Below are 12,075 nucleotides of genomic sequence, written 5' to 3' on the forward strand. Positions count from 1 at the left end.
TGTGAATGGCCTGGGCTTCCTGGGGTACTTTCACAGTTTTATAGGCACTGCACCTCCTCTCTGAGTCTGACTGAGGACTCTGGTTTTCAGATGTGGTTTCTTCTGGGATCCTAAATGAAAATTACTCCATGGGAAAATGTCAATATCTTACTTTTTGCCTGACTCCTGTTTCATCTTACAGGGACCCCTGTCCTGGCAAGAAGTCCCTCTAAGGGGCCAAGCCAGGGATATCTAGCCTACCTTCACCAGGAAAGACTCCAAAATGTGAGGAGATGGTGCATCACCAGTGTGTGAGCCTTCCCTGGGTGTTGGTTAGATGGCCTGCCAAAAACATCACAGGTGAGATTTACTGGCACAAGCCCTTTCACAATCTGACTGTTAACTGTTTGTAGGGTGTGATGGCACAATTCCTCCTAAAAACTGCACAGACACAAGCCTCCTCTCTGCTGCAAAATGCATTATCCTTGTAGCCAAATGAATCAGCATGTACCCAGTGCAGCAGCCAGGACTGACCAGCACTGCCTTCCCCTTCCAAAATGTCAAATGAATTTCTGCTTCAGCATATGACACCAGCAACCACACAAGTCTCCAAGCCTCAGGGTTGTTGCTGTCCTCTTTATGTTATGCTCCCCTTCCTATTCATAACGTTCAATGATCAACACCCAAATGGCTCAAACTCCACCCAGAGAAAAAAAAAATGCTATTATCTAAACTATGGCTATTCTGCAGTGCTCCAAAAAACACTTAATCACCCTTTTTTCACAATTCATGATTTTTACCTGCCTACATGAAGAAAACCAGCAACCTGGGCTCACGGATCTGGAGAGGATTTCACAGGAGTGGTTCTCCTTTTCTTGTGAAAAAAAAAAGTGAATAAGCCTTTACTTTTATGTGATGTGGTCAATGGTTTCTCCAGCTGCTGAAAAAATGGGCCAATTTGAAAAGTGACCCTGGGAAGTATGGATAGGGAAAGAATTCACTCAGACCTGGAATGAATGACCTGGTCTTTTGCAGCTCTTTGTGCCTACACATTTTATGTAGGCCTAAGTAAAATTCCCGCCTGAAAACACCTTTTGCACTTTGGTTAGACAAAGGAATCTGGTGAAGCTGCACTGCTTCAAGATTAGATAAAGGCCTGCAGAGCAGGAAGCAGGCACCAGTCCAGCTCTGGAACAGGCATCTTCTAGGAACAACACTGTGTGTCTCTGCCAGTGTGCCATGCACCTTCTCTTCCACAATGGGGTCACAGGCAAGTTACTGTGGCATTTGATGGGTGTGTTAATACACTGTTAATGGCAACTTGCTGCTGTGGAAATATGAAATACATAGACTTGTTTGGAATAAAGGAGGTGAGGTTGAATGGATGAGGAAAGAGTGCAACATGCATGGGAGTTTTGCTTAGTTGGGCACTTGCATGGCTCTTAGGAATTATCCTGGTCCCTAAAGCAGGAGTCTCCATGCAGCCAGAGAAAAAAAAATCACCATTTGGCTGAAGAGATGCAAAATCAAGCTCGGTGGGCAGGTGGGATCAGTCCTTGGTCTGTTATTTTCAGTGGCAGCAGGTTCCCTGTTTATCCTGGACTGCTTTGTATATGCCAGGACTCTTGCTGCCTTAGTTGATAAAAATACAAAACACAGAGGAAGGAGAGCTCAACCAAGAGAGATTAATCAAAGGAAACTCCTTATCTTCTCACTTCTGCCCTTACCCTGGCAAAATTTGAGAGAAATACAATGCTTTTGAAATGCCAGAAAACCATGAACACTGCTATGCTGGCAATGACCAAGACACACACGAGGTAAAACACTCAAGTGATGCTGTGATTGATGTGAAATCCTGCCCAGCTTTGCAATTTCTAGCCACTGTTCACAGCCACATTTCAGGCATTGTCAGTGAGTGACAAAAGTGGCTAGGAGCAGTGGAACTGCTGCACTATGATGCTGCTGCACCCTTTTTTGATCACTGAGACCTGCAGCAAACTCTCAGCATTCCTTTAAACCTTCTCTTACCTCAAATACCTTAGGTAAGAGGTATCCCAGCTGCAAAGATGTGACTGCAAAAGAGGAAAAACATGGTCTTGTAAAGATGTGGGGGATGGCTAAGATGGCAGTAGAGAGCTGCTGAGATCACCCCAGCCTGGAGTCACTCTCCATCCTGGATTGCAGTTGTCCCATCTGAAGCAATAAATGTATTTGCTCTTTGCCATGTGTCCAGCAAGGTGAACCTTCCAGAAGTAGGGAAGAAAAGCTGTCAAGGAGAAAAATCTTAAATCCTCCAAGTAATGTGTAAAATAAGCTTGGTCATATGCAAAAGAGAGGGGTAAGAATCATGGAGACTAAAAGGTAGTGGAGAAAGAGATAAAAGTACCAATAAAGGAAGCAGAGGAAGACTTTTATTCAGCAAAGGAGATGATCAGAATAAGGAGGCAACAAGGGTGTGGCCTTGGCAAACAGAGCCAAAATCAAATAGAAAAATAACCCTGCCAGAAATAAAAGCAGAGGAGTTGAGCTTGCATAAAAGGGGAAATAAAACAGCTGTAATGTAAAATAGGAGTGAGAGAATGAGCAGGGCAGCCCAGGGAGGCAGTGGTGCAGGCTGGAGGCAGGGACATCCCTCAGAGAGTGCCTTTGCCAGAGGAATGAGCCAACACACAGGACATTATTGGACAACTTATCTGGGATGGCTGAGGCAGGGGGATGGGGTAGTGGGGGAGGAGGATGGAGATACTGTTCTGTGCAAATATGTGGAGCTTCTGTGTGAGTCAGGCACCAGAAAACTGTGCTGTGGGCTTACGAAAGTCAGGGTAACCCACTGAAATAATGCCTACCAAGTGTGTTGCGTGGCACTTCTCCTTAATTTGGTTTTAAATAGCAAAGAAATATGAGTCAATTCATGCACAGAAGAGAATTACTTCATCAAATGGCATAGTAACCACTGCACTCCCCAAACTATGATCATGTGGTACTGCTGATTTAATGATCAACTGCAAAACCCCAGCTCAGGTGAAACTTCCTACGTTCCATCCACATGTTAAACCTGAAATTTTTCCACACTTTACAGAGGCTTGAAAACCTTTGAAATTAAAGAGCCCAGAAAAACTTCAAGAGCAAAACCAAAATGATTTTGTTGTAAATGTTATGATACATGAGACTAAAAGTCCCTCATCTCCAAAACTGTATTGGAAAAGATGGTGGGAAATATTTAGAATGAATGATTAGACTGAAGCCAGAGCACATGCCTAAGAAGCAGCATGGAAGCCAGATGAAGGATTCTCCAGGCAGTACCACTCAGAGAGGGAAAACTGGTGGATTTTAATAGCACCAAGGCAGTGCAGAGAAAGATCATGGGTCTGTGTTCACTTTGTAACAGGCATCCGGCCATCCTGGGACAGTTCTAGGTATTGTCTTCTGGTTTTGAACCATTGGAACAAAATGTGCTTCACATTTGGGTCCTTTTCTCAATAACCATGAGACACAACCTGTAACAAACAAACAAACAAACAAGGTAACATTTACATTAAAAAATCCACTAATTTCAGCATCTCATGCTCTCAGGTACCAAACACTGCAAGACAGAAACAGAGAATCTTGTGACTCATTGGAGTTATTAAGTTGGAGTAGAAGGAAGAGCTTACCACATGATGCAGGGGATGATGATAAGGGTTTAAGAGCCTGCCAAGAAAAGGTAGAAAACAATGCCCTAACACTGCTGGCTAATGCTAAGGAGCCTGAAAATGGAAGAGAGGGGACTGTTTGGAGTTTTTCTTGCTGTTATCCAGTGCTGTTGGAGGAGGATGTGGCCTCTGCTTTGCCCTGCCTGCCCTACTCTATGTGTATATTCTGCCTATACCCTGGCAGGCTGCCTCTCCTAAGTAGGTGCTGTATGAAAAGGAGGAAGACATGGTCCTATCTTTTTCCTTAGCTCTTGTGTTCTTATCTTCTTCCTTTCTTTTTTTGTTCATCTGCAGCTATATTCCTTTGCTTTCACAGTGAATTAATTACACATTTATTAGGAGTTTGGATAACGCAGTTATTTTGTGTACACAACCACCTGCACCAACAGTTCTCAGCAAATCTTCATTAAGGAAAATATATCTAAGAGTTGGGTATGACCTTGTTCAGAGCATGAGTGAGCAAAGCAATACAGTAAATTCTATTAAACAGAAGCTTTAGGTTCTCTCATAATATAAATATAAAATCAAAGGAGGGCATAGAGGGAAATTGCAATAAGGATTTGTTTAAGCCTAGGGTTTGCTGCCATAGCAAACGTGGTGGGACTACCCTATCACTGCAGAAGCACCAGTGAGGGTCAGGTACATGCACCTTGCCATTCTCGGGGTATTTCAAAATCCAAAGGTAAGCTGAAGTTTAAGTATATTTAAATTCAATACTGAACATCCTCTGCTCTTTTAACCAGCCCCTCCTATCTCCAGGTAGCTGCCTCCCTGTTGCCCTTTCCCTCTTCCCACCCCCACCATTTGCTCTTATCTCCCTCCCACTCCCAAATCCTGAATCTTCCTCTCTCTCCGATGGTAGGGAGCCAGCTGCCAGCCATCAGACATACTCTGCTCTTGCCCTGTTGCTGTGTCTGGGTCCTCTCTGAACCTGGGCATCTTACCCCAAATCTGTTCCTGTTGGGATATTGCAAATACAGCCCCTTGATCTTTTCATATGCATTTGCTGGGGTTTTACGCCTGCCGCCTCCCCCACCGCTTCCTTCAAGGCTCTCTGTGTGTCTGCAGCTCTTATCAACTCCTCGGAGCAGAATACACGAATGGCACCACCAGGTCTTGAAGTCGTCTCACACCTCTCAGGAAATCGCTCACCCCACCAAGTCACATCCCCCTCCTAAGCACAGGGCTAAAGTCACAAGATACTATTAATTCCTCATGGCCAAAGCCAAGGAGACATGGCAGCTGAATTTTCAAAGGAAAATAAATCGTGCATATATAGAGGTAATCAGGTCTGAGCCAAGCAAGGCAGGCATCTTTCAGAGAGAACATAACCTCTTGTCACATTGCATTTATTTTAACCCTCTATCTGTGCATGGAGCTGCTGGGCAAGCCTGGTGATCTGAAATAAGCTGTGCTAGGGATTGATATGACCAGGCTCTGACATCGTTCTGTTTCCCCAATGCCATGGGTTCCATCACGCTGGAGATGTGCCCAAAGTACCTTTTTTACCCCCATCAGTACAAAAGCACTGAAATGGGTTCAGCTCAGCCCCTTGGTCACAGGTCATACTCAGGACACTGTGACAGCACCATGTCCCAGTGCTGACCTTGCAGTGAGACACTGGCTGTATCCACCTCACTGTGTCCCAGCTGGAGGTGAACACACTCCCTGGGCTGACCAGCAAGGCAAGCCCCTCTTCCTTGTAGAGGATTGTAAAGGAGGGGCTCTCAGGGACACAGCTGAATATCCACAATGGACAGGCACCTTAGACCTTTCAAGAATATATTTCAAGGCATCTGCAAACCATGCCAGAGTGAGGACCATACACAGCCCACCCTGCTCAAACTCTTCCTTGTTAAAGCTGTGAGGACTAGGAAAATGACCACTCTAAATTAAAAACATGACATCATTGTAAGATCTCAGAACTCTACCTAACAGCCTGGATGGGCCTCAATATATAGATCTTGTGTCATTGGGAAGAGCTGATAAACATTTAAAAGCATTTGGAGGTTGTAAAGAGCTTTGTCACAATGACTAGAAGCAATCAAAGGGAAATTAAGTATTCATATAAAGATTTCCTCTTAGGCAGAATGAAAAAACCTCAAAACCTAATCCTGGCATGCATTAACAATTTTTGGTATCATGGCCCTGCTAGAGAAGCTGGAAATTATATGGTATTTTCTTGCCAGCAGAAACTCTGGAGCAAATGTAGTTATATATGCAACCATAAAAATGTGTCTGGACTACAATTAATTTAATTAGTGAGATAATTTTCCAGGGATTGTTTCTTCAGGGACAAGCTATCCAGGGATATCTTAAACTTAAGTCTTAACAGCAAAAATGTGGTTTTATTTTTTCTTAAAGTTTCTCTAAATAAATGAAATCAGGTTTGTGTGACCACTGTCCCTTTTTTTAGCCAGACTCCTAATACATGGAGAGGGATTTTTACAAGGGTGTGTCATGACAGGACGAGGGTAAACAGCTTCAAACCGAGAGTAGGTTTAGATTAGATATCAGGAAGAAATTCTTTGCTGTGAGGGTGGTGAGGGATCAGCAAAGGTTGCCCAGGGAAGTTGTGGATGACCCATCCTGGACGTGTTCAAGGCCAGGTTGGATGGGGCTCTGAGTGGTCTGGCCTGGTGGAAGGTGTCCCTGCTCATGGCTGTGAGGTTGGAACTGGATGATCTTTAAGGTCCTTCCCAACTCAAACCTTTATATGTTTCTGTGATAAGATTTGAACTTTTTGGCCAATTTCAATTAAAACTGATGTAGAAATTGAGACCTCCAGGATACAAAATCTTTGCAAATTTAGTCAGGTTGACAAGAGACTGCTAAATCTCCACTACTAAAAACCTCAATCTCTGGTTTAGTGACCAGAGAATTCATGCTGAAAACAGCCACAAAAAAGAAAAGAATAATAAACCTTGCTTGAATGACAAGAGACTGTGCACAAACTGTGTCCCTGTGGAGTCCTAGAAGGAATAGGGTGATGTGACATCTGACAAGCCAGAGGAGTCTGAACACAGCCAAGGCTGCACAGCTGGTTACAAATCACTGCATGGCAAAACCCCTGGTGTCCCATTCCCTCCAGGACAGAGCAGCAGAGCTGCTCACATGTTAGTTATTTAAAGGGGTGTGTTTGTCTTGTCAGCAAAGCCACAACTGTGTGTCACACTGCTGCCTACTCCTGCCCTGTATTCTGTGGTGCTTCCCAAGCTCCAGTTCCTCAAGTCAGATAAGGCAGGATCTTAAACTGCACATTTAAAAGATGACTTTGTATCACTAAGAGCCTAAGAGAACCTCCCCAGCTTGACATGCAAAAGGCTGAAGAGCCAGCTAGCTGAAAAGTCACCACAGGGCCTGTCTTCCCCTGCTTCTCCAGTCTTGGTGTTTCACAGCCTGTCTTACCCTTGGTGGATGCTCAGAGCTGGCAGCAGTGATGGGAGAGCGTGTTCTCCAGCTTAAAACTGTTTTATTGCACATTTTGTATTGTGAGTCTCCTCTTGGCACAGACTCCTCAGTGCTGAGGCACTCCCAGCACAGACAAAAGCACAAGAAGTTTCTCTCCTGACAAATAGAGTGAAGATCAATGTAAACAGCTTCTGAAGCAGCATGTAATTTTTGATATCAACACAAGGCAGTCTGCTTTTCCCTTAGAGATAGCTCTCTCAGTTTTAGCCATCTTAATTTTGAAAAGCAAGTTACTTCTAGACTTCTGTCATAGCTTCTGCTTCTTGAGGAAAGACACAAAATCCCTCTTTGTGCCTTGGTGGGACATAAATAAAAGCAAGTCTGCAAAACAAGAAGAGACAAAATTGAATGTCTTCTAAATGCTTCCAGCCCTTACCTGGGTATGACTCCATGCAGATGCTGGCACCTACAAGGCATCAGAAACTTCCTTGTCAGACTACAAGGGGCACAGCAGGATGAAAAACTGCTTGTCAGGGAAAATAGTCACTGAATCCAGACACAGCAGTTTCCTTGCTGCAGGAGGCACACTGCACTACCCCACAGGCACAGCTTTTAGGACATCAGTGGGATGATATTCTGTGGGAGCTGTGGAGAAGCATGCCAGCATTGGGAGGGGAGAGAACTGCCAGAAAGAAGCAAGGAGCTGTCTTTCATGCTATCATGCTTGCCTGGGAGGAGGCAGAAGCCTCCTTATTCGGATGTCCACCTAACAGCACCTTTACAATCAGTACTGTCCCTCTTGCTTTTATTCAACCTTAGATCTGTTTCAAACCAAGCCAGTACAGAAGAGTGGCCATGAAGATCCCATGGACAAAATTATTGTGTGATGCTCTGAGCAATAGGAAAGGGAAAATATGATTCCTGGGCTCTGGTCTTGCTCCAGAATTGCTTTGCTTTTGCAAAAGCACATAGCACTGGTAAGCAGAAAAGAACTCATCACCAACATATCCGAACATGCTGGTAATAGCCAGCCAGCCCAGACAGGGAAACTGAGGCAGACTAGAAGTAAACAGAAGTCAGCACCTGCAGACAGGCAGCACAGCCTGACCTGCTCACAGCAGTCTCATCCACTCACAGGTATGTCTGCTAGAAATACAATTGTCTGCAGCCAGGTAATGAAGAGACTGAGTGTGAACCCCCTGGGGCCTGTGTGTAATCCTGGGCTGCACCAAGGGCACCGACTGTTTTGCCCACAATTCAGTGACACAGTGTTTCCTATTCCACACGGCAGATCACTGCATCCATGGACAACAGGGAATGCCACAAAATGGAGTGTGTGGAAGTTATTTTACTTCCATTGCAACAATGTAGACTTTTTAAGTCTATAATTGGTACATCCATGTCTCCCAATGAAAGTTTCCAGGTCTGGGAAGCCTCAGGGTTCTTTTCCTCACCAGAGGAATTGAGAGTCGTGTCAGCTGCTCTCACAAGGCAGCTATTGGAACACCTCGGGAACCATAAAGGGCAAGGGAACCAAGGAGGTTTTTGCCCTAAAGGATGTCACAGCAGTCAGAGATCAAAGACTCAGCCCATTTCCAGATTTATGAGTTGGGAACAGGTCTATTAGCTCCCAGTACTCACTCTTTCCTAAGTATCTGTTCAATATACATTGACAGTTGCCTTAATGGGAAGTCTGACACTGAAAACCACCACGCTCCTGGGCAGTGTGTCTGAGTTTTGTTCTCTGCTAGTTCAGAATCAGATCCAGGTTGGGCAGTCCTGTAAGCACCCCAGATGGGATCCCCTCATTTCCCTCCTGCTCCATCTGGCAGTGTCTTCTCACTTGTACAGCCACCCTGGGGGTGTTGGTAACCCATAGGTAGGAATCTCGGATCTGGATTGAAAAAACTCAACCAACAAACCCCAACTGCTGTTACTGTACAGTTAATTTAACTTGGGTTAATTCCCTGATCACACTGTGTGGACTGACACATGCTCAGCTAAAGGGAAGGCATCAGGACAGCGTAGAACAGTGGGGGGGCCTGTGGTGCCAGCAGCTCCTTAAGCCTGGGCTGCTGGTGAAAGAAAAACACATGTATGTGTGTGAAAAAACACATTTCCTCAAAATCCTGCTCTCTCTGTCTGGCAGACTTAATCAAACTTAACCAAATCCTAGAAACTATATTCTTATAACGGCATAATTCCATTATTCCAATTGTTCTAGAATTTCAAGCAGGATAAAATCCTTCAGAAAAGAAACATCTGCTATGTTTTTCAGAACTATTATTTGATGTAAAACACAATAAAATATTCATCTTGTAAATATGATCTGTAACAATTCTCTTTTGCTGCCACCTGTGGCATCTTCTAAATCTGCACAGAATCTGCAGAGTGATTCAACTCTCCATGAGTTTTTCATAAAAACCTTAAATAATGCTGTCTGTGCTTTCTGTATCACCACTCACCTGTGCCCTTTCTCTCCACTGTGCCTTCTCCTTACACTGCTAATTGAGAACATCATATAAGTCTCATGTCTCTGACTGCTGTCTGCAGCTCATGATTTTGGGAACAACTTAGAAACTTCTGTCATGAAAGCAGATGGACTGCTGCATATGTAAAAGCACAAAGGTACAAATGTTTTAGGAACAAAACTTCCAAAAACAGCTTTTAACGATTTTAACACGATTTTCCATACAGAGTAACTTTTCTTGGGAGGCAATTGTAAAAGGTGAAATGAGGACAAACCCTTTTAAGAGCCTTGGTGTTGTTGGGGTGTGCAGGCAGTGTTTCAGCAAGAGACCTCTCCGTCTGGGAATCAGCTATGGCAGAAGTACACGGGATGTGTGAGTGTGATATGTAAAGGCAAGCGGTGGAAAAGGTGATGACAACAATGTCTGCCTCTGCCCTGTCTGAGCTGCTGTGGCTCTCCAGATGCAGTTAACTTGCATGTTTAAATGAAAGAGCTGTTTTTGCAGCAGCGGGCACAGCAGGAAGCTGTACACCACCCGCACAGCTGGCAGTGAGGCACTGCAAGCGGAGCAATCACGGCCACGGGAAGAGATAACTTCTGTTTGCTTTATGTCTCACACCATGCACCATCCATTACTTACCAAAGCAGTCCGCTGCTTGAGAGCCTCTACCTCCACACCAACAGCTGGGGGTAGTGAACTCCATAACCCTAGCAGCCCAGATGCTGTATCAGAAATAACCCAGCCGCTGCTCTGGGTGCTCTCCGGCGTGCCAAGCTCCCGACACTGGGTTGTTTTGCGCGCGGATGCAAAGCCCGCTTCCCTCTCCCTCCCGCTGTCCATGTTTCGGGCGGGGAGTGGAGGGCTGCCCGCCATCGCCCACGGCTGTCGGGCACGCTTAGGGCATCCCTGAGCGCTCTGTGCAGAGCGAGGCAGGGGCGGCCGCGGTGGGGCACCGCACCGGCACAGCCTGGGGCGCGGGGCCCGGCGGGGTGCCCGGGGCTCACCTCCCCGCGGGGCCGGGCCGCCCCCTCGAACCCCCGCCCCCGCCGAGCCCCCTCCCCGGCTATAAAGCGCGGCGGACCGGCCGGGCCCCCTGCTCGGCGCTGCCATGGCCACGCTGCGCTTCGGGGAGCCCCCGGCGGAGCCGCCCGCCTTCCCCGCGGGCAGGTGGGCGGGGGGCGGCGGGCCCGGCCCGGCCTCGCCCGCCCTCAGGGCGCTTCCCCCGGCCGAGCCGTCCGAGGGGGCGCCGGCGGCCTCGCAGCGTCGGAAGCGGACCAGCTTCACGGCGGCGCAGCTGGAGACGCTGGAGCTGGTTTTCCAGGACACCATGTACCCCGACATCTACCTGCGGGAGAAACTGGCCGACGCCACGCAGATCCCCGAGTCCCGCATCCAGGTGAGGGGCGCCGGCCGTGCCGCGCCCGCCGCCCCGGGGCCGCCCCGCCGCGCTGACCGCCGCGCTCTCTCCGCAGGTCTGGTTCCAGAACCGCCGCGCCAAGTCCCGCCGCCAGCGGGGCCCGCCCCGCCCCGGGCCCGCCGCGCCGCCGCCGGGCTGCCCGCGCCCGCCCCGCCTGGCCGCCCTGCGCGCCCCGGAGCGGCCCCGCTGCGCGCTCCCCGCCGCCCGCACCGAGGACGGCCCGGCCCCCTACGCCTGGCCGCCGGCACCCGCCTTCCCCCCCGGCTTCGACGGCTTCCCGCCCGGCGGGACCGAGCCCGCCCCGTTCGCGGGGAGCGCCGCCGGCCCCTTCCCGCCGGCCCGCGCCTTCTGCGGGCAGTACTCGCCCGTGTCGGACGCCGAGGACACCAGCGGCTACTCGGAGTCGGGCTCCGAGTGGGAGGAGAACGCGCTCGGCGCCTTCCGCGCCCTCTGAGCGCCGCCGCGGCGGGACGCGGCCCGGGCGGGACGGGTTAAAGGGGGCCGGGAGCAGTCACACACCGCGCTACCTCACCACTGCTGCTCTGCCACTGTTGCACTTTATCCGGTAGTAATGATTGTACCTATTTATTTAAAAAAGATACGGGTCGGCTCCATCAGCTGAGGGCATCTTTTTACACTGTATTTAAAACTTTCTTTTATCATGTTTAGTGTGTCTATTTAACCTTCTTTAGCCAAAAAGTTAACCCAAATCCACTGTGTTTTGGGGCTGATCTTAGAAGAGTGATGATCTGTCGGGGTTTTTTGACTGAGGGAAATAAAATAAAGGTTTACATTTTTGATCTGCTTGTGTGTGTACCTGGTGCAGGGGCAAGGTTTCTTACCTTGGCTGACGGTGGCGTAGAGAAGTGGTAGATATCCCAGCTGCAAAGTTCTGTTCCCAGGTTCTGGAGAGCTACAGCTGCAGTTTAAATGTCGATAAGAGACCTAAAGGGCCTGAAGGACAGGTTACAGAAACTGCCTTAAACCTTCTCAGTCAGTATTTGTCTTAAATCTGCCCTAAACAAACACCCTCATCCCTAAATGAAAATGGAAATGTCTGGCCTAAGTAATACAAACCCCAAATCTCAAGTGCTCAGACAAAAGC

General features: G+C 47.9%; 1 protein-coding gene across 1 annotated transcript; it reads left to right on the forward strand.

Moving 5' to 3' along the window:
- Positions 1–10,661: 10,661 nt before the first annotated feature.
- On the forward strand, positions 10,662–11,424 carry MIXL1 (Mix paired-like homeobox; the record flags this gene model as incomplete). Its single annotated transcript, XM_083857021.1, has 2 exons — positions 10,662–10,949; positions 11,026–11,424. The coding sequence occupies 2 exons, from the start codon at positions 10,662–10,664 to the stop codon at positions 11,422–11,424; spliced, it is 687 nt and encodes a 228-aa protein (XP_083713147.1).
- Between the last annotated feature and the right edge of the window lie 651 nt (positions 11,425–12,075).

This window comes from Zosterops lateralis (genome assembly GCF_965231275.1).
Source record: "Zosterops lateralis genome assembly, chromosome: 3".
Taxonomy (NCBI): domain Eukaryota; kingdom Metazoa; phylum Chordata; class Aves; order Passeriformes; family Zosteropidae; genus Zosterops; species Zosterops lateralis.